At 38.9% G+C, this 25,472-nt stretch overlaps 1 protein-coding gene across 9 annotated transcripts in view; it reads left to right on the top strand.

The window, feature by feature from the left end:
- The window catches only part of ARHGAP28 (Rho GTPase activating protein 28), a 203,899-nt gene that overhangs the window by 150,555 nt on the left and 27,872 nt on the right, over positions 1-25,472 (top strand). For all 9 annotated transcript variants that reach the window (XR_006210106.1, XM_042962833.1, XM_007089475.3 and 6 more), the window contains 5 exons: positions 5,531-5,693; positions 11,789-11,871; positions 14,473-14,670; positions 15,020-15,133; positions 23,811-23,867. Coding sequence is in view for 8 of the 9 variants with exons in the window: in XM_042962833.1 (XP_042818767.1) it covers positions 5,531-5,693; positions 11,789-11,871; positions 14,473-14,670; positions 15,020-15,133; positions 23,811-23,867 (615 nt within the window). In the remaining variant the exon portion in view is untranslated. The remainder of the gene's footprint in view (positions 1-5,530; positions 5,694-11,788; positions 11,872-14,472; positions 14,671-15,019; positions 15,134-23,810; positions 23,868-25,472) is intronic.

The following is a 25,472-nucleotide window of genomic DNA, read 5'->3' as shown; positions in this document are numbered from 1 at the left end:
TAGGAATGGTGGTCACCACCGGAATAGTCACTCAGCCCAGTTCCATTTAAGGTGATGTTAATTTCTCCACATGAAACCACCCAGGTAACATGATTCCTTTTGCTTTGCTTTATTGCTTCTCTATAGTGGCAAACTGTACGGTACCATAATGGAAAGAAGCACTGAAAAGCTTTTCTTATAAATTTCCAGTAAGACCTTCCACTTAGTCTCTGGTGGTGGGGGTGCATTGCAGGAAGGAGCCTCACTCTTCTCAGATCACTCCCTGGCTGGTAGACATGAGAACCTGAGCAGTTTTAAACAGTCCGTCCTTGAGTAAAAAAGTCTCAGGATGAGGGAAAAATTAACTTGGTTGCAGTGTGTAGAGGTGGAAGAGCATCTCTGCATTACTTCATTTTGGTACATGGTTTGGGGAATCCTATTTGTATCAGAAGTCTCAGAGTTTTTATTTAGAGGTGTGATGAGCTGTTTTTGTCCGTTGAAACTGAAAGTAAATAGGCTGAGTCAGGAGTAGAAGAGGGTTCTCTGGGCATAGAGTTGCTGCAGGACTGGGAAGGCAGTGCCTCAGACCAGATGCAGGGCTGATGCTGTCCTTCCCTGTTGCCCCACCTGGCAGAGGGGCCAGATGCCAGCTTCCGCACCGCACTCGGCCACTGCTGGGCTTCCGTGAAGAAGGGGATGAGGCAGAAGAGCTGGTGTTAACTGTGGGGGGAGTCGGTTGGCTGGGAGTCACCTGCATAATTTTGTGCAGGTAATTCGTTTTGCAAAGGAGATCTGAGCAGTGCACCACGCTTTGCCAGTGGCAGAAGGGATCAGGGCATTTTGGAGAGTTGTAACCTCCCTGGGAATGGGGATTGCTAAGTGCTGGCACAAGGTCATTTGAAAGGCAAGAAAAATCCTAATGACTCCTCAAGATTTATTCTTTCTTTGTTTTTATGTTTATTTATTTTGAGAGAGAGAGAGAGAGAGAGAGAGAGAGAGAGAGAGAGAGAGAGAGACAGAGCACAAGCAGGGGAGGGGCACACAGAGATAGAGAGAGAAAGAGAGAGAGTCCCAAGCAGGATCTGTGCTGGCAGTGCAGAGCCCGACAAGGGGCTCAATCTTGCAAACTGGGAGATCACGACCCGAGCTGAAATCAAGAGCCAGATTCTTAACCAACTGAGCCACCCAGGTACCCCGTGGTTTATTATTCCTAAATTGAGTCTGCTTTTTGTCTCAGGTTCTGATGGGTATGGTTGTTATATGTACCCTGAATCAGAGAATGAAAGTTGTCATATCTGTTGGGTCAGAGAACCCAAGGGAAGTCAGGGAAACAAATTTCCTAGACACAATTAGAATTCATTCCCCTAAACTTCACTCCATAATTGGGAAACTGCATTTGCACATTCTTCCTGGCCTCTGTGTGTGTGTGTGTGTGTAAAACATAATGGAAATGATTTAAAATTCTTTTTTCAAAATAATCAAAAGGAGTCAACCTTACACAACATCTGTTGTGTGCACGAAGTTTAACACCATAGCACAAGTTTCTTTTCTTTAGCTAATCTTTGACTGAAAAATGCTTGCCAGAGGCTAATAATCCCTTCAAGAGGGTTCTTATAGGCACATGCATTCCTGAACCACATTTAGGGAAAAGTCCCTTTTCTCCCCTAATCGGGTTTATGTAGTTTCAGCCTATTTCTTCCATCTCTTATTAGTCTGAAAATGTAACCCAGATGTTTTCATGGTTTGAGCTCCAGGAAAACCAATGTGAAAGAAATCTGGGCCAGCGAACAGAAACAGGGGACTATCGCAGTTAGAAAGACATTGTAACTTGATATATTAAAGGGGTCTTTATTTCTCTCCTTTGTTCAAACTTTAAACTACTTTTGTAAGTTCATCTGTTAGACTAGTTTTTCTAGGAATGCGCTTCGGGAAAGACAGTTAAAAAACCCTCCATTATAATTATCCTCGAATTGTGCCAAATGGATGATGCTAACACTAATGTATCGTTATGAACAATCCAGCCCAGGTTTGTGCTTTCAGGGCCTGGTGAGACAAACAGGGACACAGCCCTGGGGGGCAGCTGCTAGCTTTGACCGCACAGGGAACACAGCAGTGGAGCCCATTTCTGTATTTGAGGCCTCAGATCATTTGGAACCAATTTAATGCTTTGGTGTTTCCAATGATTTTCTTTTCCAAAAATGACAGAAATTTGAGCCAAACTCTAGGGAATACATTTTATGGAAGAAGGCAGACTGTTTGACATGCGAGGTTCTCTTTTTTTGTGACTAGCTGCTCTCAGTGTTTCATAATTATGTTACTTGGTCTGCTAGTTTCCCTTCCTGATCTGGTTTTTGAAGCTGAAGGTGGGTCATTTACATTTTCATAAAACAGCCTCTGAAATGGAAGCAGGCTGTATTTGCTCAGAGCAGATTTAAGGACGTGGCATCTAACCCTTGCCTAGTTTTCTCATTAACACTGGACAGAAAACATGACTTCTTTAAACTTTAAATGCTTCCTGTCTTTGGCAAACTAAATCCAACGCCTGGTTTATATGGCTTCATGTTTAGGACCGCCGTGGAAATGTTAGCTCTGCCCCTATGTCCCTCAGTTTGCTTTAGTCAGAAGGAAGAGAGGACATTCTTTCTCTCAGTTTTGTTTTATACTAGCCATCCAGACAAGATGAAGAGATACTATGACCCAAATAACTGCATATGCATGGGCTTCCCATAGTAATAATACTAAAGGTTATTACAGACCAAGAGGAGGGGGGAGTTATGAACAGCCAGCATTTATTGAGTGCTTACTGTGTGGCGGGCCCTCTCCCCTGAGCTTTACGTTGTATGATCTGATTTAATCTGTGAAGTCATTTCAATATCCCTATTACACAGAAATGTGGGGCACAGGCCTTAGAATTAGTCAGTTGTAGAACTGGGATGAAAACCTAAAGAGTCTGGTCATAGAGCCTGTTCTTGGTTCTGGAGCCATGTTGCCTCTTAAGCCGCAGGGAACAGCTGACAGGTTAGAATGGTAGTCACGTTACGTTTCAGACAGCTTCCTACAGCAGAGGGACGTGGGAGATGAATTTGAATTATTCTGTTCACGCTGGTGCTTCCTGTCTCCTTGAAATCTGTTTCCCCTTTGCTTTGTGTGGCAGTGGCACCAGGCAATGGATGGAAGTCATTTGCTGCTTTCCCTGGCCTTCTTGTTAACACCACCTCCCTCTACCCATGACGCAGGCTCGCAATCAGAGTCATCTTGGACTGTTAAGTCTCCTCTGAATAACCCATCACTGATTCTTGAGAATTTTCTCTCTCAGTCATTTCTTCAGTGCCACCTCTCCTTTCTGTCTTCTGGCTGCTTATCCAGGTTAGTCCCCCATTTTCCAGAAATGGTGCCATGGCCCAGTAGTTAGTCTCCTTGCTTCTAGTCCATTCCCCAGTCAGCACCAAGCTCTATTCTCCTCCAAATCACTTTCCCATCTGGTTGTCAGAAAAGATCAATCTCACAATCTCACCTTGTTGTTCTCTTGCTCGGACGTGTTCCTTGTTGCCTCATGGCCCATGGAATAAAGTTCAGTCCCCTGAGGGTCGGCTCTGGATTGCCCCCCAGCCTCAACTCTCTCTCTCTCCTCCTTGCCCGTGATGCTTCAGCAACACTGAACTAATTGGAGTTCCCCAAACACAGTGGGTCTCCTTGCATGTGAACCACCACTAGAGCGCTTTCTGCTGTCTTGGAGTATCCTTCTGTTTCTTCCTCCCCTGACAAGCTCCTCAGACTCGAGAGCTGGCCTGAGAAGAGTTAGATTCTCCTCTTTCATGGCTGCAGTGCATCTAGTATGTGCTCTGAGTTACATCGTGAACTCACAAGACAGTCCCATTCACTGGACCACAAGATGGTCAAAGGCAGAGAATGGATCTCATGCATCCTCCTCTTACCAGAGCCCAGTCTATTCTCTACTTCTTTTATTCTAGGAAAGCCTTTATATGTATGCTTCAGTGCTTTACAGAGTGTATTTATCAGCAAAACATTGCTTTATTTGCTCTATTATTCCTATTAGATTGAGAGCTTCTCAAGGACAAGAAAAAAAATATCCTTTTGCTGTCATTAGTAAGGGCTAGAGGGTGGCTTGGAATCATGTCTGTCTCTGTAAGGACTGTGTCCTGCCAGAGTGTCCCCAGTGTTGCGGGCTCAGGGAATGATGAGAGCATTAGTGTCTGGACTGGTTAATGTGCAGCAACTTGGTTGGGAAAGGTCGGATGCGCAGACTGACTCTGACTGTGTGTGACTCAAAGCACTCAGTAAATAAAGCAGAGGCCTCAAAGAAACTGAGGGTTTTCAAAATTCTCTCTTTGGAGTAGTGTCAGTTGGGGAACTGACCACAACTACCTAGTATTAATAGGCAAACTCTGTATGTAGTTCAACGGGGTTAGTAGGATATGAGTTTGGCTTTGAAAAAGAATCGTGGAGAATGGTGGCACTGATAATCAAATGAATCATAAGAAAAATGTATAACCCAGCTAAAACTTAGGGAGGCTTAGTAATTTTTTTAAAGTACTTACACAGTGTTCCAAACCTTATGAAGGATTGGGCAAGCGTGCAAACATGTGGAAGACATGGCTTAAAACTTCACTGTAACTGCTCCAGGATGATGTCATTGATTTGCATGTTGCAGTGAGGTCAGAGTTCCTTTATTGGGATATTTTTTGTTCTGCATGAGAACTAGTTGAGAGGCATACATTCTTGTTCTAATTTAGAAGTAGATGACAAGGGTGGCAGAAAGAAGAGATTATGACAAAAAAAAAGGGTAGTGAAGGCTTTGTCAAATCAGTACATTTATCCTGTGGGGATAGGTGATATTCTGCCAAAACCACAGAAACAAAAAACTTGAGAGAGAGAGAGAGAGAGAGTGAGAGACTGTGCGTGCACACATGTGTGCATGGGGGAGGGACAGAGAGGGAGAGAGAGAATCCCAAGCAGGCCCTATACTGTCAGCACAGAGCCCGACATGGGGTTCTGTCTCACAAACCATGAGACCATGACCTGAGCTGAAATCAAGAGCCATATGCTTCATTGACTGAGCCACCCAAGGGCCCCAAGATTAACCTTATTCTTTTCTTTTTTTTAAATGTTTATTTATTTCTGGGAGAGAGAGAGCGAGCAAGTGGAGGAAGGGAAGAGAGAGAGACACACACACAGAATTCAAAGCAGACTTCAGGCTCTGAGCTGTTAGCACAGAGCCTGACGCAGGGTTCAAAACCACAAACCATGAGATCATGACCTGAGCCAAAGTTGGGTGCTTAACCGACTGAGCCACCCAGGCGCCCCATATTAACATTATTCTTAAAAGGTTTTAGAAGAATTCATTCAGAAATAGCTATTTCAGTTCATTAATTATGTTGAAAAAGTAAGGCTTTGGAGATGTTGGCTTTTCAACCTGTTTACAAAAATAATTTATGTAATGACAGTTTTTATAAGGGAAAAAGGGGGTCAGGTGGTAAAAAAAAAAAAAAAAAAAACGCCTTGAATGTTGACTGTTTTTCTTGATTTTCAGCAATACCGTGAAGAACTGGATGCCAAGTTTAATTCTGATAAATTTAAATGGGACAGAATGTGCCATAGAGAAGCTGCAGTAATGTTGAAAGCATTTTTCAGAGAACTACCCACCTCTCTCTTCCCCGTGGAATATATACCTGCCTTCATCACTCTAATGGAAAGTAGGTAGAAGAAGTTAAGTGTGAACGGACTAACATATCAGGTCAATAAAGTGCCACAGAGCAGAAGAAAAATGCATAATCACATGTGGTCGTAAATGTACAGATTTGCTATTTCCTGGAAGTGCTTAGTGAAGTATTGAGTTCGATGGTAGACAATCATCTCTTTTCATATTTATATATTAAGTTTGGTAGATAAAAGTTAGAGGGTTTTGTAATTGTTAAAAGAGAAGATTGTTGAAAGTCAGGCTCTTGAGATTTGAATTCGTGCTCAGCCATCTGTTAGCCGTGTAATCAACCTTTCTCAGCTTCATTGCTGTACCTACAAATTACGTATAATAATTGCTTGTCAGGGTTGATATGGTTATTGAATGAAGACATCTAGAATTGTGCCTCATGTGTAATAGTCCTTCCAAATATAGAAGGTCTCTCCCTTCTTTAAATCTGAAGTCCTGGGTTTGATGATGTGTAACACACAATATAGGCTACACAGAAGATGTTTTGTCTCTGAAAATTACAATATCACTATAGTGTTTTTGAAAATTACAGTCCCCTAGATTAGGCCTTAAGTGAGGAACTTGGATAAAAGCATGGAAACTGGAAAGTGTGTGTTGTATTTGGCAGTGAGGGAATAATTTGGCATGGTTTCAGCCTCAGGGTTGACTATTGTAGAGATGTGACAAAAGAGAGATTTAGGAAAGTAGAATGGGGCTACAAGATGGGGGCTTTGCCTGCTAACCTGAGGAACTCGGGGGTCACAAGCCTAACTGTGTACAAGCCTTAAATAAATGGCAATTCCACATGGACAGAAAACACCAGGGACAAACAGAAAGGACACACCCCATATAAAGAGGTTGGCCACTGCTCAACTCTAGATAATGGTTACCATGCGGGAGTGAGAGCCAAAATCCACACTTTAATGGGGAAACTGTTAATTTGAAAATATCAGCCACAGATTCAAATGTGAAAACACTGTGTGAGCCTAACAAATGATATCTATATCTGCCAGTTTACAGCTTTCTGCAGGTTTACCAGAACTATAAAATCCTTAAAACCACCAGAAAGAAAATAATGGCCAGGTTCTAAGTTTTATGACAAAACTTGTCCTAAATATTAATAGGTTCTAAGTCTGTAAAAATTTTAACTAAACCAGATTCATAATATAATCCTTTGGGTCTTCATAGAAGAGAATATGATAGGCAAGGCAGGTTTTTTTCTTAAGCTTTAATTCACATGCCATCTGTGACCAGTATCTCTTTTCTTCGTATGAGGTAGTGTTTTGTTCTATGAGAGAAACTCTCAAAGAAACAGAGAAGAGCTAGTTAGCTTCATTCTTTTTGTGTTTCAGATACTGTGTTTTGTCAGTTCTAGAGTTTCTAGTTGGTGCTTTTTTAAAACTGAATTATAGTTAATACACAGTGTTACATTAGTTTCAGGTATACAGTGTAATTATTCAATAATTCAATACATTTTTCAGCACTCATCATAAGTGTACTCTTAATCCCCTTTATATTTTTCATCCCTTCCCTGCCTACCCCCCTCTGGCAACCACCAGTTTATTTTCTATATTTAAGAGTCCGGTTTTTTGTTTGTCTCTCTTTTTCTGTGTTCATTTAGTTTCTTAAATTGCACATGAATAAAATTATGTGACCCTTTTTTTCTCTGACTTATTTCACTTAGTATTATATCCTGTAGATCCATCCATGTTGTTGCAAATGGCAAGATTTTGTTTTTTTATGGCTGAATAATATTCCATTGTATGTATATATGTATATACATACACACATGGTATACGTCGAATGTGTATATACACATACATGCACACATCACATCTTCTTTATTTTATTTTTCACACCACATCTTCTTTATCCATTCATCTATCAGTGGATGCTTGGGTTGCTTCCCTGTCTTGGCTGTTGTAAATAATGCTGCAATAAACATAGGGGTGCATATATCTTTTCGAATTAGTGTTTTTATTTTTATTAGTTGAATACTGGAATTATTGGATCATATGGTATTTACCTTTTCAATTTTTTTTTAGGACCCTTCATGCTGTTTTCCACAGTGCCTGTACCAGTATGCATTCCCACCAATAGTGCACGAGGGTCCCTTTTCCTCCACATCCTTGCTAACACTTGTAATTTCTTGTGTTTTTTATTTTAGTCATTCTGACAGGTGTAGGGTGATATCGCATTGTGGTTCTGATCTTCCATTTCCCTGATGATTACTGATGTTGAGCATCTTTTCATGTGTCTGTTGGCCATTTTTATGTCTGTATGTCTTCTTAGGGAAATGTCTATTCAGGTTCTCTGCCCATTTTTTAAATCAGATTATTTGGGGTTTTGGGGGGTTGGGTTATATAAGTTCTTTATATATTTTGAATACTAACCCCTTATCATATATACCCTTTGTAAATACCTTCTCCCATTCAGTTGGTTGCCTTTTTGTTTTGTTGATGATTTTCTTCACTATGCAGAAGTATTTTATGTTGGTGTGGTCCCAATAGTTTAATATTGCTCTTGTTTCCCTTGCCTGTGGAGATAGATCTAGAAAAGTGTTTCTATGGCTGATGTTAAGAGATTACTGCCTGTGCTTTCTTCTAGAATTTTTATGGATTCAGGTCTCACATTTAGGTCTTTAATCCATTTTGAGTTCATTTTTGTGTATAGCATAAGGCAAGGGTCTAGTTTCATTCTTTTTATGTGACTGTCCAGTTATCCCAGCACCATTTGTTGAAGAGATTATCTTTTCCTCATTGTATATTTTTGCCTCTTTTGTCATATTCTTGCCTCCTTTTTAAGTATTTTCTTTCTTTTTTTTAATGTTTATTTTTGAAGGAGAGAGATACAGATAGTGAGTAAAGCAGGGGCAGAGAGAGAAGGAAACACAGAATCCAAAGCAGGTTCCAGGCTCTGAGCTGTCAGAGCCCACCTCAGGGCTTGAACCCACGCACTGTGAGATCATGACCTGAGCCGAAGTCAGACACTCAACCGATTGAGCCACCCAGGTGCCCCTAAGTATTTTCTATTTATTTGCTGAGATGGCCTATCTTTTCATTCATTATCAGAATACTTTCCTTCACATCACCGAACATAGTTACGATAGATGCTTCGGAATCCTTGTCTGCTAATCCCCACAGATGTGGGTCATCTCAAGGTTGGTCTCTGTTGATTGTCTTTTCCCTTGAGAATGCACCACTCTTGCATGTCAAGTAAATTTAAACTGTATCCTGAACAGTGTAAATATTGTGTTTCGGAGACTCTGTGTTCCATAATTTCCCCAAAGAGTGAGGTTTGGAGTTCTCTTATGGTTTTTGTCATTTGTTTGTTTGTTTGTATTTAAGCCAACCATTTATTTCGACCCAAATTGAACTCAAATTGCCAGTGGTCTTTTGGAAGCAGCTCAACCATCAGTCTAGTTATTTAATCCTTACCTGTGCTACTCCATACATTCTTGGTTTAGGTCAGCCAGGACTTTATGCCAGAATCAGGGCCTTTGCCCATAATTTCCCAGTGGTTGTAGGCATCTCGAATCCTGTCTTTTAGCTGTTGAGGACAGAAAGACTGGAGTTTTCTTTTGGAGCTGTAGCTACCTCATGCAATACTGACTATAGCTTGACCTCAGACTAAAAGCTAGAGAAGTGGGAAACTCTCCCTGTGCCGTTCTCTAATTCCAGGTGTCCAGGCTTCTAAATCTGCCTGCTTTTATTAATTCTCCACTGCCTTAGGGAGTTGTTTTTTGCATTTTGTCCAGCGTTTATAGTTCCCTTCAGGAGGATTGGTCAGGAAGGAGCTTACTCAGCCATACAGAAGCAGGAGTTCCTCCCTTCAGTTTATAAGCCCCCAAAATAGGATTTTTTGCATAGTTTGCTCTCCTGGAAAATGGGCTGCAGAAGTATTATCTTTACTTTAATCTGTCGTGTATATACTAAATAATTTCGTTAAAACAAAGTGGTGCCACAGAGGATTTTATTGTGTTTGTGGCTTCTTGGTATTATAAAATTATGCCAGATCTGGTCAGAGAATCCTATTAAGAAAGGTATACAAATACACTAGTTTCTGTAGCATCGTTGTTCCCCATCTGACCGCAGCCAGTACACCTCATTGAAGGGAGAAAATCTGGAAAATATCCTGAAAAGGTTCACAGAGGAGTCCACGTTTCTTTGTACGACTTTGAAAGTGAAAAATACTATGTTGCAGAGATTGATTTGATAGCAGCCGACCCCGCAGGAAGCCCAGAGTTCTGGACTCCTACCAGCAGGGAAAATGGCCTTTTTGCTACCTTAGTGTAAGCTCTAGTTATAACGAGATTTTCTGAAGGAAGAAATTGTGGATACGTGTGTTTAAGCTGCCATTCTTTATTCTCTAAAATGGGGTTTGGAGAATGTAATCGTTGAGTGTAATTGCTTTCTCTTCCCAAACTCGGCCCCAAAATTGTCCACAAAATTAAAAGACTAATAGTTCATCCATCAAGCGTTAGATGCTTTTATGAAAAGTTAATAACTTCCTGGGAAAATAATCCTAACCAGGGTGCAGTAAATGAATTAACTACAAAACGGTTAACCACGAAATGGTGTAGGGGCAAGTTACCTAAATAAAATGAAAATAGATTATTTGCCAGTTTACAGAGTTTTAGTCTTAAAAGTATTTTCATAATTGCTCTGAAATTAGTAGAAATACAGAACCTGCAGCTGCATTTGTTGCTCCCCCAGCCAGCCAAAGAACACTTTTGGTTGCATGAGAAGATTAGCCTGCAGTTTATGCATTAAAATAATGCCTTATGTGTCCCTCAGTGCTTTATACTGAGATATGCTCCTGATAGTTCCTATTAATCAGGTAAACTCACATCAGTGTACATTGGCCATTTTCAAAAACATCCTGAACCTGTGTCATTCTTGTTTACAAGTTTTACATAAATTTCTAAAAATCCACATGGGGATTATGCCAAGAGAATGATACAGCCCTATAATAATGTTCCCAACTGTTTGTCCGTTACATGATTGTATACATTAGTCATCTACTGCTAACTAGGATGCGCACCATCTCCTGTAACCCAGTAGCTTGTCACAAGAGTGTTTCCACTGCTGTAAAGCTAAGTAGCCTTATAGGCAGTTGACTACCTTTTATCCACTGAATATAAATAGATTTTACTTCAACTTGAAAACTCTCCAGGGATGCTAGAACATAATGCTTCCCTTCAGGAACTCCCCACCAAGAGACTATTGTGAAGAGAATACAGAGAGACAAAGAAAAGCCTAGAATGCTCTGATATGCGCTACATTTTCAGCACAGCTGGTTGTGGATTATCCAGTTGTGGATGGAATCCCTAAAATTCTTTCCCTAAAACGGGGAAAAAAAGCCAGCTTTGAGACTGCTCAAGTATGAATGCCAGCCCTCTGGCGCCATCTTCTGTCATTATCCAGGAATAAAATACTCAAGAATCTGGAGATCCAACTGTAGATCTAGAATAAGTGTCATTAATCATAATAAAAAGAACGGACACATACAGAGGTAACTATGTACAGGCATTGATGCAAACGCTATACATACTAACTCATTTAGTCTTTGTAACAACCAAATGAGGTAGGTATGACTACTCCCATTTTACAGATGGTAAAATAGTAGCAATGAGGGCTTAAATAGCCTGCCCAAGGTCATTCAGTAACTAAGTAGTAGATGCAGGATTTGAACCTGGTTCTAGAATCTGTGCTCCTAATAATTATACTTTGCTGCCTCATCATGTGGAAACAAGATTTACTTTCTGTTGACTTGAGCTTTTAAACCTTCTGTTTATAGCATACAAGTAAAGCAGGGCCACTGGAAGTACTTTGAAAAGGGAAATGTTATACAAATCTAGAATTATTTTGAGGCTCTCACTGGCCACCTGTCTCTACAGTGGCATCATGGGATGTGAAAAAGGAGTTGATAGACTGAGGCTCTTGTCCAGGTTAACAAATTTACATTTTTGGGCACAAAACCTGAGTCTTTACCACTGAAAGCTGTCAGGAGCCCTCCTGTGCCACCAGATGTTAGGAAGAAATGCTGTCAGAATGCTTCAGTGTTGTTCAAAATGTGTGGTTATTTCTGTTTTCTTGTTAGGAGGGCCTCCCATCAAAGTACAGTTTCAAGCTTTACACCTCATGGTCATGGCCCTGCCCGATGCCAACAGAGACACAGCTCAGGTATGTGGTATCAACCTCATGGTCTATGATTGGCCCTTCTTAGAGAAAATGGTTCAGATGGAAAAATGGAACCCAAGATGACAACTGACTAAGCCAGCTCAGCACACTGCCAACCTATAATTGTATTTGCGCATTCCCACTGGTGTTCTCCTGAGGAAGGCAGGAAAGAATGTAAATCCTGGAATCTTCTTTGAACATTTCAGTTCTATTCATTCAATCCATTAAGAGGTACTGAGTATCTGTCTAGTGCCCGGCACCAGGCTAGGGTTAGCAGGAGGAGAAGCACGTAATGTTAGAAGTAAATGAGACCATTTTGTAAGCTGCAGAATATAAAACTCTATAAGCTGCTCACTCCAATCTAGTGGCAAAAGATCCAAGGAGTGTACTCATGGAGGAAATTTGAAATCACTGATTTAAATGAAATTTGTAAAATGTTTGGGTCTTAAAGTTTACAAAAATAATTAAAGAATCCTAAGATCTTGGAATTTTGGAGATCACCTGATAGGGTCTCCTCATTTTACAGATTAGGAAAATTAGACTCAGAAAAATAATTTCTCCATTAATATATAATAGAACATTTAATCGAATCATACTGCATTATTCTCCCGAATATTCTTCGCTTGATTTCAGATTTATTTCTTTGCTGTATGTTGGCAAAAATCAAAAGGTCCTCTTGTTATTTTGTAATGATTCTGTATGCAGTGGGAAATTTGTTATAAGTACAACAGGTGTTTGGAATCTTTGAAATGAAACTGAGTTAAGATGAGCTGGAAAGAGCCCGTAATTTTGAGGCCAGTAAACATAACGCTTGAAAACAAAGGTGATTCTTTCTGCTGCCTCTTATCAGACATTTCAATTTGGTGAGGACCTTTCCTCCTACCTAATAAAAATATCTAGGTCAATTATAATGTATGTCAATTATATCATATCCTCAGCCCAAGGATGGGAATTGGATATGACATAAGAATGTCTGTGTCTAATGTAATTCAATAATTTTTCAAAAGCTGGAAATTTATTAGCTTGTTTTTGGGGTTTGTGTTCAACAATGTTCTTTTATATATAAAGGGAAAAAAGGATGCATCTGGTATCAGATATTTTGTTCAGAAACAAGTAATTCGATACTTTTCTAACAAGATCCTCAAAAACATCATGGGACTGGTGAAGAGGTTACACATACACACACGCGCACACACACACACACACACACACAAATACACAAATTTTTTCCCACTCTACAGTGTGACTGGATCTAGGATTGAAGCTGGTGTGGTAGAGGTCAAGAGCTCTGACTCAAGAATTAGATTTCCTCAGGTCAAATCCTGGCTTTGCCACTTACTTAATTCACACTGGGTGAAGCTACTTTAATTTTTTCATTAGCTTCCTCATCTGTCAAACAGAATTAATAATAGTACCCACTTCACAGGGTTTGTAATGATGACAAAGTCAGTGTTATATATGAAGTATTAAGAATAATGCTTGGCTCACAATAAACCCTCAAATTAATGTTAACTATTAATTCCTATTATGTGCTACCCATTTTCTCATTAAGAATACTACAGCAGATTCAAACTTGAAAAACTAAAGAATATCTTTTATTCTCTTTTCTTTCTTTTTTAAAGATTTCAGCCCTCTTGGTGAATTTCAGAAGGTTCTGATAAGTATCTGTACTTTGGTGGCTTAGCCAAACTTTAAGCTTTCTCAAATCTCCCCCTCTCTCTCTCTCTCCCTCTCTCTCTCTTTTTAAATGCCAAGAACAACTTCATGTAAGCATTTCCCTTTGGTCTGCTGAAGATTTGAAAACTGAAAAGCATGGAAAAATGACCCCCAGAAAGTAAAATTTTTTAATTTTTCAATTGAGTTTACATTTGGACTGACTAATGAGATACACATTTTTTTTTAAATGGATTTTCCTTTCCCAAGGAAACAGTAAATAGTTTTCAATCACAATGCTTTAAATTAAGGTGTTTTTAGGGGTTCCGGGTGGCTCGGTCGGTTAAGCATCCAACTTCGCTTGGGCTCAGGTCATGATCTCACAGTTCATGGGTTCGAGCCCCACATCGGGCTCTGTGCTGACAGCTCAGAGCCTGAAGCCTGCTTCGGATTCTGTGTCTCCCTCTCTCTCTGCCCCTCCCCTGCTCATTCTCTCTCACTGCCTCTCAAAAATAAATAAACATTAATTTTTATTTTAATTAAGGTGTTTTTAAGGATTCCTTTTCTTCCTTCATAACAAAACTTCATGTTTATTTGAATTGCAGTGTTTCCTCTTCCCGGTTTTACTACATAACTTTAATATTTGTCAACCTCATTTTGGATAAAGAAAATAAAACAATGCAAACTTTTACTTATAGAGACTCCAATATAATAAACGCTATAGAAATGGAATACTTTCACGAAGCAGACAATTGAGTGAACAGTTCACATATCTCATTAGCACTTTTAAGTAATAAAGGAGACAGCATTACACATTTAGCCATGCTATATAGCCATGCTGTAGTTCTGACAGTTTTCTAGAGGGCACCATGAACGGGTATAGAAATGAATGACAGCACCTAGTGGTGCCTTTTGATAATCTACAATAGCGTGACTGCCGTTTCTTGCTAGGCCCTCATGACATTCTTCAATAAAGTGATTGCCAACGAATCAAAAAACCGAATGAGTGTATGGAACATTTCTACTGTAATGGCACCAAACCTTTTCTTCAGTCGAAGCAAACATTCTGATTATGAAGAACTACAGTTAGCAAACACTGCAGCCCACATCATCCGCCTAATGCTTAAATACCAAAAGATTCTGTGGAAGGTGAGTAACGGTGTGATGACTGTGATGTTTTCTTTGGAAGTCCACCAGCACCCAGGAAATGTAAAGACTCCACGAGCGAGCGATACCCTTAGTCACAGGAGGAAATATGAGAAGATCATCCCAGGCTGCCTGTGGCATCTTTGTAAATACTTTCATGACTGTTCCTGAATATGTTTCCCCTCTTAGACAGGAGTGCTTCTCATTTTCTCTAAAATGTAAAGACAAATGCCACAGTGTGTTTCCAGGATACTGAGTGGCCAGGAGGAGTTACCATAACTGAAGATGGAGTCTACCGGGGAGTTTTAATCCAAACACTTTCCTTTCGATTCAAGTAGTGTTTCTTCTCCAGGTTCCATCTTTCCTAATCATGCAAGTCAGAAGAATGAACGAAGCTACGATGCTGTTAAAGAAGCAGCTCCCAAGTGTCAGAAAGCTGCTGAGGAGGAAGACCATAGAACGAGAGGTAATGGCAAGAAACTAAGGGCGCAAATGTTGTTACTGCCCAGGTTTTTATTCCTCAAAGCATAACACAAAGTAGCTTGTAATTTATAACCAAAATATTCTCACAAAATATCTGTCTTGTGACCATAAACATTATGGAAACGGTGTTCATAACAGAGTACTGTGGTCTTTCCATTTTGTTGAAATATGTGCTTCTGGTTTAAGTTCTTGAAATAGGTCTATCTGGAAGATTATTTAATACTCTGTTAAGTACTTAAGTCTAAAATAGTTCTCACAAAAGATAAAAGTCAACCTTTTAGTCCCGTGTCAACTAGAATTAGGGCATTCCAGTATCTAGTATGTCTAATAGAGAACGATTTCTCTAGTGATTGGATAATAAAAGAATATTTAGTCTTCAAGATTAGTCTTTAATCTTCATTGCATTTCAAAGAATTTTTGCTTTAGCATAGTTTGTGTAACAAATAAACAACTGTATTGAGATACAATCCTCATATCATACAGTTTTTTATTTAAAGTGTAAAATTCAATAGTTTTTAGTGTATTCACAGATATGTGAAATCATCAATGCAATCAACCTTAGAACATTTCATCACCTGGAAAAAAATACCATACCCTTTGGCTATCATCGCCCTAGGCACACCTCTACCATTTCCTCCTGCCAGTCCTAAGCAACAGCTTATCCACTTTCTGTCTCTATAGAGTTCCCTATTTGGGACTTTTAATGAATTAAGTCATATAATATGTGGTCTTCTGTGACTGGTATATTTTCTTTAGCATTATATTTCATGGCTCATCCATGAACCATGGCCAAACAGTATTCCATTATATGGATTTCCACATATCTTTTTATCCATTCATTTATTGATGGACACTTGGGTTGATTATACTGTTGGCTTATTATGAATAATGCTGCTACAAACATTTATAAGTTTGTATGTGGACATATGTTTTTACTTCTCTTGGGTGTGTGCTGGGTAATAAAGCAACTCTGTGTTGAGTCATCTGAGGAACTGCCAGACTGTTTTCCAAAGCAACTGCCCCATTTTTACATTTTCACCAGTAGTGTGTAAGGATTTAGATTTTTCCATATCCTCACAAAAACTTATTATCAGAAAGTTTTATTCTAGCCATCCTAGTGGCATATAAAGTGGTACCTCATTGTGGTTTTCATTTTCATTTCCCTGAAAACTAATGATGTTGAGCGTCTTTTCATGTGCCTGTTGGCCATTTGTGGATCTTCCTTGGAGAAATGTCTATTTAGCTTCCTCCCCAATTTTTGATTCAGTTGTCCTTTTACTATTAAGTTGTAGGGGTTCTTCATATATTCTAGATACAAGTCCCTTATCAGATGTATGATTGGAAAATATTATTTCCCCTTCCGTGGGTTGTCTTCTCAGTTTCTTGTTTGTGTCCCTTGATGCACAAAGGTTTTTAGTCATGATGAAGTATAATTTATCTCCTATTTCTTTTGATGGTCATGTTTTTGTTGTCATATCAAACAATCCTTTGTCAAATCTAAGGTCATGAAGATTTGAACTCTTTGTGTTCTTCCAGGAATTTTCTAGTTTTAGTTCTTACATTTACATCTTTCTTCCATTTTGAGTTATTTGTAGTATGTAATATGAAGTAGGAGTATACAAGTTCTTTCTTTTGCATGTAGCTATCCAGTATCTCAGCATCTTTTGTTAAAAAGACGAATCTTTCCCCCAACAAATGGTCTTGACACTATTGTTGAAAATTGACCATAGATGTAGTAGTTATTTCCAGACTCTTACTTCTGTTACATTTATCTATATGTCTCTCCTTATGCCAACAACACACTGTTTTGATTACTGTAGCTTTGTTTTAAGATTTGAAATTGAAAATTAAGAGTTCCAACTTTTTCTTTTAAATAACTTTTGTTATTTGGGGTCCCCTAATTTCCATATCAGGTTTAGGATCAGTTTTCTCATTTCTGGAAGAAAAAAACAACAGTAGTTGGGATTTTGATAGAGATTTCATTGAATATGTAGATAGATTTGGGAAATATTGCCATCTTAATAATATTACATTTTCCAGCCCATGAAAATGGGTTATCTTTCCATTTATTAGGTTTTCTATAATTTCTTTTAACAATGTTTTATGGTTTTCAATATATAAGTCTTACACTTTCTGGATTACATTTATTCCTAAGTATTTTATTCTTTTTGGTACTATTGCAAATGGAATTGTTTTCTTTTTCTGCTTTTAATGTTTATTTATTTTTGAGAGAGAGAGAGAGAGAGACAGAGCATGAGCAGGGAGGGTCAGAGAGAGAAGGAGACACAGAATCTGCAGCAGGCTCCAGTCTCTGAGCTGTCAGCATAGAGCCCAACGCCGGGCTTGAACCCACAAACCACGAGATCATGACCTGAGCCGAAGTTGGACACTTAACTGAGCCACCGAGGTGTCCTTGGAATTGTTTTTCTTAATTTCATTTTAGGATGGCTAATTGTTTGTGTATGGAAATACAACTGATATTTGTATATTGATCTTGTATTCTGCAGTTTTGCTAAACTCATTTACTGGCTCTAAAAGTTTGGTTTTATGTGTATTAATTCTTTAGGATTTCTACATATAAGGTCATATTATCTGTGAAAAGAGATAATTTTCCTTCTTTCTTCTCAGTCTTTGTGCCTTTTATTTTTCTTGCTTAATTATCCCAGCTAGAACTCCAGTAGAATATTAAATAAGAAGGCAAGAGCAGAGATCATTGTTTTGTTTCTGATCTTAAGGGGAAAGCCCAGTCTTTCATCATTAAGTATGGTGTTGTATGTGGGTTTTTCATAGATTGCCTTTATTGGTTTGAGAAAATTCCATTCTTTTTTTTTCTTACATTTTTAAAATTCAATTTATGTAAATTTAAAAAACAAAAACAAAAACAGTTCACCCATTTCTCCTTCTTGTACCCCATTCCCCACCTCAGCAACTACCAATCCATTCTCTGTATCTATGAACTAGAGATTCCAAATGTAAGAGAGATCATACAGTATTTGTCTTTCTCTGTCTGACTTATCTCACTTAGCATGATGCCTTCAAAATCTTGCTATTTGTGGTAACATGGATGGGCTTCAAGAAAACTCTGTTCTTAATTTGTTGGGTGTTTTTACCATCAAAAGGTGTTCGATTTTGTCCAATGCTTCTTCTTCATCTGTTGAGATGATCATTGGGTTTTTTCTCTTCATTCTACTAATATGATGTATTACACTTACTGGTTTTCATTTATTGAACTAATCCTGCATTCTTGGGATAAATCCTACTTGGTCAAGGTATACAGTCCTTTTAATATGCTACTAGACAGGTTGCTTGAGGATTTTTACATCAACATTCATAAGGGATCTTGATCTATAGTTTTAATTTCTTGTCGTGTCTTTGTCTGACTTTGGTATCAGGGAAATACTAGCCTTTAGAATGAGTTAGGAAGTGCTCCATCTTCTATTTTTAAAATTTTTTTTAAATATTTATTTAAAAAAATTTAATGTTTATTTTTGAGAGAGAAAGAGACAGAGCACAAGCAGGGGAAGGGCAGAGAGAGAGGGAGACACAGAATCTGAAGCAGGCTCCAGGCTCTGAGCTGTCAGCACAGAGCCCAATGCAGGGCTTGAACTCACGAACCAGATCATGACCTGAGCTGAAGTTGGATGCTGAACCAACCGAGCCAGCCAGGCGCACCCCATGATGTTTATTTATTTTTAAGAGAGAGAGACAGACAGATACAGAGAAAGAGCAATAGCAGGGGAGGGGCAGAGAGAGGGAGACACAGAATCCGAAGCAGGCTCCAGGCTCTGAGCTGTCAGCACAGAGCCCATAGTGGGGCTTTAACTCACAAGCTGTGAGATCATGACCTGAGCCGAAGTCAGACGTTTAACCAAGTGAGCCACCCAGGCGCCCCCCCCCTCCCGCCCCCCCACCTTCTGTTTTTTAGAAGAGTTTATGAATGAATGATTGGTATTATAGTAGAACCTACCAGTGAAAACATCTGGTCCTGGACTTTTCTTTGTAGGAGTTTTTTTGAGTACTGACTCAATCTTTTTACTTGCTATAACTCTATTCAGATTTGCTATTTCTTCTTGAGCCAGTATTGAGAGTTTGTGTGTTTCTAGGATTTTGTCTATTTCATCCACATTATCTAATTTGTTGGCATATAATTTATTAGCATCTAAGTTGTTAATGATGTTCCCTTATAATTCTTTTTATTTCTGTAGAGTTGGTGGTAATGTCCCTGGTTATATGCTGGAGTAATAATTTGAATCTTCATTCTTTTTTACACCATCAGTCTAGCTAAAGGGTTGTCCATTTTATTGATTTTTTTTTTAAGGGTCAACTTTTGTTCCATTGATTTTCTTGTTTTTCTATTCTCTATTCCTTATTAAAATTCTGATCTTTATTATTTATTTTCTTAAGCTTGTTTGAGTTTAGTTGTCCTTTTTCTTTAGTTTCTTACTATAGAAAGTTAGATTATTGACTTGAGCTCTTTCTTTTTCAGTGTAGACATTTACGTCTATAAATATTCCTCTGAGAACTACTCTCGTTCTATCCGATATGTTTTGGTATATTGTGTACCATTTTTGTCCATCTCAAAGTACTATCTAATTTTCCTTTGACCCATTCATTATTTAAGAGTATGGTATAGTTTCCACAAGTTTGTGAATTTCCTAGATTACCTTCTGTTACTGAATTCTAATTTAATTCCATTGTGGGTGGAGAATAGACTTGATATTAATTTGGTATTTTTAAATTCATTGAGATTTATGGCCTGAAAAACATATTGTCTATCCTGAAAAATGTTCTATGTGTACTTTAGAAAAACAGATTCTGCTGTTGCTAGTGTTCTATAGATGTCTGTTATGTCTAGATGAAGGTTTCTGTTTTCTTTCTGATCTTCTGCCTAGTTCTTCTGTTATTGAAAGTGAGGTATTGAAGTCTCTAGCTGTTGCAGAACTATTTATCCTTTCAATTCTTTGTGTTTTTTTTTCTGTATGTTTTATATGACTTTTGTTCCACAGTTCCTCCATTACTGCCTTCATTTGTGTATAAGTGTTTCCTAATATACCACTTTAACTATTTTACTATGTATTTTTGTTGAAAGAAACAATTATTTCTTCTACTACACATTTTTGAATTATCTCCTGAGTGGTTGCGTTGGGAATTACAAGTACCATTTTAATTTGTAGCAATCTAGTTCATATTAATTTCACCTTCAATTCAATAGTGTATAAATACTCTCCCTAGAGACCTCCATATCTCCTACATTATGCTGCTTTTGCCACAAGTTGCATGTTTACAAATTGTGTGCCCATCAACACAGATTTATAATTATTGCTTTATGCACTTTTCTTTTAAATTAGATAGAAAAAATTGGAGTTTTTAAAAATACATTAATGCTTCCTTTTATATTTACCTACCTAGTTTTCTTTACTGGTGTTCTTTATTTCTTCACACGGATTCAAGTTACTATCTAGTGTTCCTTAATCTCACCCTGAAGGACTGATTATCTTAACATTTCTTTCAGGGCAGTACTACTAGGAATGCTTTTATTTATCTTTGAATGTCTTAATTTCTTCTTCATTTTTTGATTGTTTAGTTTTTATTTAATAATCATAAACTTAACTTTGTAAATCAGCTGGACTTAGAGGGGGATAAGGAAAATATGGAAGCTAAAGAATTGTGTCAAGAGCACAAAGATCATAGGCTATTTTTTTTTTAAATGTTTATTTATTTTTGAGACAGAGAGAGACAGAGCATGAACGGGGGAGGGGCAGAGAGAGAGGGAGACACAGAATCGGAAGCAGGCTCCAGGCTCTGAGGCATCAGCCCAGAGCCCGACGCGGGGCTCGAACTCACAGACCGTGAGATCGTGACCTGAGCTGAAGTCGGACGCTTAACCGACTAAGCCACCCAGGTGCCCCGATCATAGGCTATTTTAAGCAGATGGGGTTAAGGGGTGCTCTTCTGAGCTACAGAAGGAATGGTCTGGTGGTTCAGACAAAACATAAGTCAGATTTATTAGATGTGCCTATAGTCAACAGTGGTGATGTTTTTGCTGGTGTTGCCATTCCTGGACCCACAGTGCTCTGGGACTTCCACAGAGTTCATGCCCTCTTCCACGTTATGCTTGCCACTCAGTCTTCACGGTGCGGGTGAAAAACTGGGAGCCGTTTGTGTTGGGTCCAGCATTTGCCATGGACAGGATGCCAGGACCAGTGTGCTTCAGGATAAAATTCTCATCAACAAATTTCTCCCCATAGGTAGACTTGCTGACAGTGCCATTATGGCACGGGAAGCCACCACGCTGGCACATAAATCCCAAAATAATCTGTGAAAGCTGGAACCTTTGTAACCTGATCTTTTCTCCCCAGTGCTCAGAGCATGAAAGTTTTCTGTTGAATTTGGAACAGCTCAAAGGAAAAACATTGCAACATCAGTATTAAAGAACATGGAGGGGTTGACCATGGGTGGGCAACACAGGCAGCTCTCGGGGGATGGCATCTAGAAGGCCTCTTCTTAATTTTTAAGTATTGTTTTGCCAGAGAAAATTCTGCTTGACGGCTTTTTTTTTTTCTTTCAGCACTTTGAGTGTGTTATCCCATTGTCTTCTGGCTTTCGTGATTTCTGCTGGGAAATCACTGTTAATCTTACTGAAAATCTCTTGTGTGTGTTGAGCTGCTTTTCCCTTGCTGCTTTCAAGGTTCTTTGTCTTTTGGCAATTTGATGATGATGTATTTTCCTGTGGATCTCTTTGCATTTATCCAATTTGGAGTTTGTTGAGCTTTTTGAATTGATAGATGAATGTCTATCAGCAAATTTGGGGAGTTTTCAGCCATTATTATTTCAAATATTCTCTGCTCCTTTTCTTCTTCTGGGACTCTTCATTATGTATGTGTTGGTTGCACTTCATGGGGGATGTTATCCTGTAATTCTTCTTAGGTTTTGTTCATTTTTCTTCATTTTTAGTTCCTGTTCCACAGATGGATAGTGTCAATGGACTTATCTTCAGGTTTACTGATTTTTTACTTCTGCATCCTTAAATCTGCTGTTGAGCTCCTCTAGTGGATATTTTATTTCAGTTGGACTTTTCAGTCCAGAATTTCCATTTGATTCCTTATTTATAATTTCTGTTTGTTTTTTGATATTCCCAATCTGGTGAGATATGGTTCTCGTGGTTCCTTTCGTTCTTTAAACATGGTTTCCGTTAGTTCTTTGAACATATTTAAAATATCTGATTTAAAGGCTCTTTCTAGTAAGTCTGTTGTCTAGGTTTCCTAAAGGAGTTTCTTTTGAAACTTTTGGAACTCCTTTTTTCCTGTCTGTGGGCCATATTTTCTTGACGTTTTTTGTCTGTCTCATAATTTTTTTGTTGCAGAATGGACATTTTAAATATTATAATGTGGCAACTCTGGAAATAAGATTCTCCCCTCCTCCCCAGGGTTTCTTGCTTCTTGTTGTAGCTGTTGTTGCTTTGTTTAGTTACTTTTCTGCTGAGCTAATTTCGTAAAGTTTGAATTCTTTGTTTTGTGTGGCTACTGAAGTCTATTCCATGAGTTTACTATGAGCTTCCATGAGCTTCCATGAGCTTACTATCATGTCACCATGGCAGGGTGGTTGTGCCCAGGAATATGCAGGCGTATATACTTCCAAAGAAGCACTATGCACATGCAAGCAAATATAAACATATGTTTCTTATGATGTTGTTAAATTAACATTTGTTAAGTGGAACAAAGGCACTGGGTGGTGAATCACAGCTCAAAAACAAACCATAAGAGAAATTGAAATAGAAAAGTTTATTACTCAGAGGTTCTGGAGGAAGTACAAAGCATGCCCCCAAGGAACTGTAAGTGCATGTCAAGGCAAGAAATAGACTGAGCCACAGAACCTGGGGCACATTCCTTGGTTAGAGTCGATGGGTGCAATGCTTTGGGGTTCCCAGGCTAAGGCCAATTTGGTCAATTCAAACCAAAAGAGTGGGATTTTTGCGAACCCCACTATGGTCTTATCTAAGGTTCACACAAGGGCACAACCTTGGGAGGTGGGGAGACTGTTGATCAGAAGGGCTACAGGGAAAGTCATAATAGCACTCTATGATTTGCTTGTGACTCCATAGGCTGTTATCTAGGGCAAAGGCTTACACAAGGGACCAGTGTCCATTTAAGGTCACTGCAGGCTGCTTGGCCAAACAAAATGGATGCTGAGGCAGCAACACCATGGATAGCTGAGCTGAATTCTCAATAGTGTTCTTCCCCCTTTTAGCATGAACGGTAATATACATGAAATGTTGTCCTTTGTTTTGCTATACCAACTTAAGAAATCATGGTGTTCATTCTATATCAGTTCACAAAGCCTTCTTTGCTTCTTTTGCATGACATTCTGTAGATGTAACTTAATTTATGTAAGCAATTCGTATTGGTGAAAGGTTAGATCATGTCCAGCCTTTCGCTGTTAAGATTTATGCATCAGTGAACAAAATTGTATAGACATTATTTCTCACAAATGAAGTATATTTGTAGGATAAACTTACAGATGTGACATTGTTGGGTCATTTTATACTTTGATAAATATTCCCCAAATATTTTCCATAAAGACTGTGACAGTTTACACTTCTAATAGCAGCATGTGCTCGTTTTCCTAATGTTAATCCTGAGGACTAAATGTGTTTTATTTAGGTTATAAGCCCCAAGACTTCAAAGGTACTACAAAAATCACCCTCTTCAAGAAGAATGGTAAGAAAATAAGTAATTTCCTTTCCTCTCTAAGTATTAACTCCCTACATGATATTCTCTGGATATATTTACCATATCATTTTTATTTATTTATTTTTAATATTTTTTAATGTTTATTTATTTTTGAGACAGAGAGAGACAGAGCATGAATGGGGGAGGGGCAGAGAGAAAGGGAGACGCAGAATCTGAAGCAGGCTCCAGGCTCCAAGCTGTCAGCCCAGAGCCCAACGTGGGGCTCGAACTCACGGACTGTGAGACGATGACCTGAGCTGAAGTCGGGTGCTTAACCGACTGAGCCACCCAGGCGCCTCCCGTACCATATCTTTTTTTTTAATTTGATCATGAAACATCCTTCAGACTTAGCATTTCATGTGGCACATGAAGGAATAGTATAGGAAGAGAATCTGCTAACTTATGACTCAAAATGTATGGCTAGGCATTCTGTACGCAAGTATGAATACTATAAATATTAATAGGGAAAATGTGATTATGATCACAGGTTCAGTAATGTCAGGAATGTGGAATTTATCTTACAGAGGCTTCTGGGGAGCTGGGAGAGGAAGGGCATGAAATGACCAAGAGAAGGTTTTAGGAGTATAGTCTTGACTCCAAGACTCTGGGGACGCTCTGCACCTCCCCCCACCAAGTCCAACTTTCTCAGCATCCATTCCCTGGCATGCTGTCCTGGTTCTTGCTGGTAATAGTAGAAAAGGACCATAAGAACTGACTGTATTTTAAAATATTTTCTATTAGTTTCCTAGTGCTGTTGTCACAAAGCACCACAAACTAAACAGCTTAAAACAATTGAAATGTATTCTCTCACAGTTCTGGAGACTAAAATTCTGAAATCAGGGTGTCAGCTGCGTTGGTCCTTCTGAAGGCCTTGAGAGAAGGACCTGTTTCTGACATCATTCCTAGCTTTTGGTGATGCCAGCAATCCTTGGTGTTCCTTAGCTTGTAGATGTATCACTCCGATCTCTGTGTCCATCTTTACACGCTGTGTGTGTGTCTGTGTCTCTTCTCCTCTTAGAAGGATGGTAGCCATAGTGGATATACGTCCACTCTGTTCCATATGACCTTGTCTTAGCTAATCACATCTGCAGTGACCCTATTTCCATATAAGGTTATATTCTCAGCTGCTGGGGGGTAAGACTTCAACGTATCTATTGTGGGACACAATTCAACCCATAATATATTCCTTCTAGGGTATATATTGAGTCAGTTCAACATAAACTTTCTATATCAACAATGCCATTTTTTGAGAATGTTCAAATTGATAAAATGCCTAAGGAGTAGCCAGATCCTCAGGTAGAAATTTATTTCCGTTCATATCTAGACGGAGAATTCATTTTTAAAACATTCCAAATTTTGAAACAAAAGAAATTTTCCAGTCCTGAAAAAACATCAGTTGATGTTAATTAGACCTAAGTGCCATTCTCTGACTATTTCATTTAATCAGAACTCCAAGGCAGGTCTCCAGGCCAGTCTTGTCATATGAAACCAGAGATGCTCAGCAGTCCACACCTGCTCTTCAGAGTGTTATCAGCACACTTTGAGGGATAAAGTTTTAAATCCCCATCTGGAATTCAACTTGGGCCAGCCAAT

Source organism: Panthera tigris, chromosome D3 (assembly GCF_018350195.1).
Source record: "Panthera tigris isolate Pti1 chromosome D3, P.tigris_Pti1_mat1.1, whole genome shotgun sequence".
Lineage (NCBI taxonomy): Eukaryota > Metazoa > Chordata > Mammalia > Carnivora > Felidae > Panthera > Panthera tigris.
This window is presented reverse-complemented; position numbering and strand designations above follow the sequence as displayed.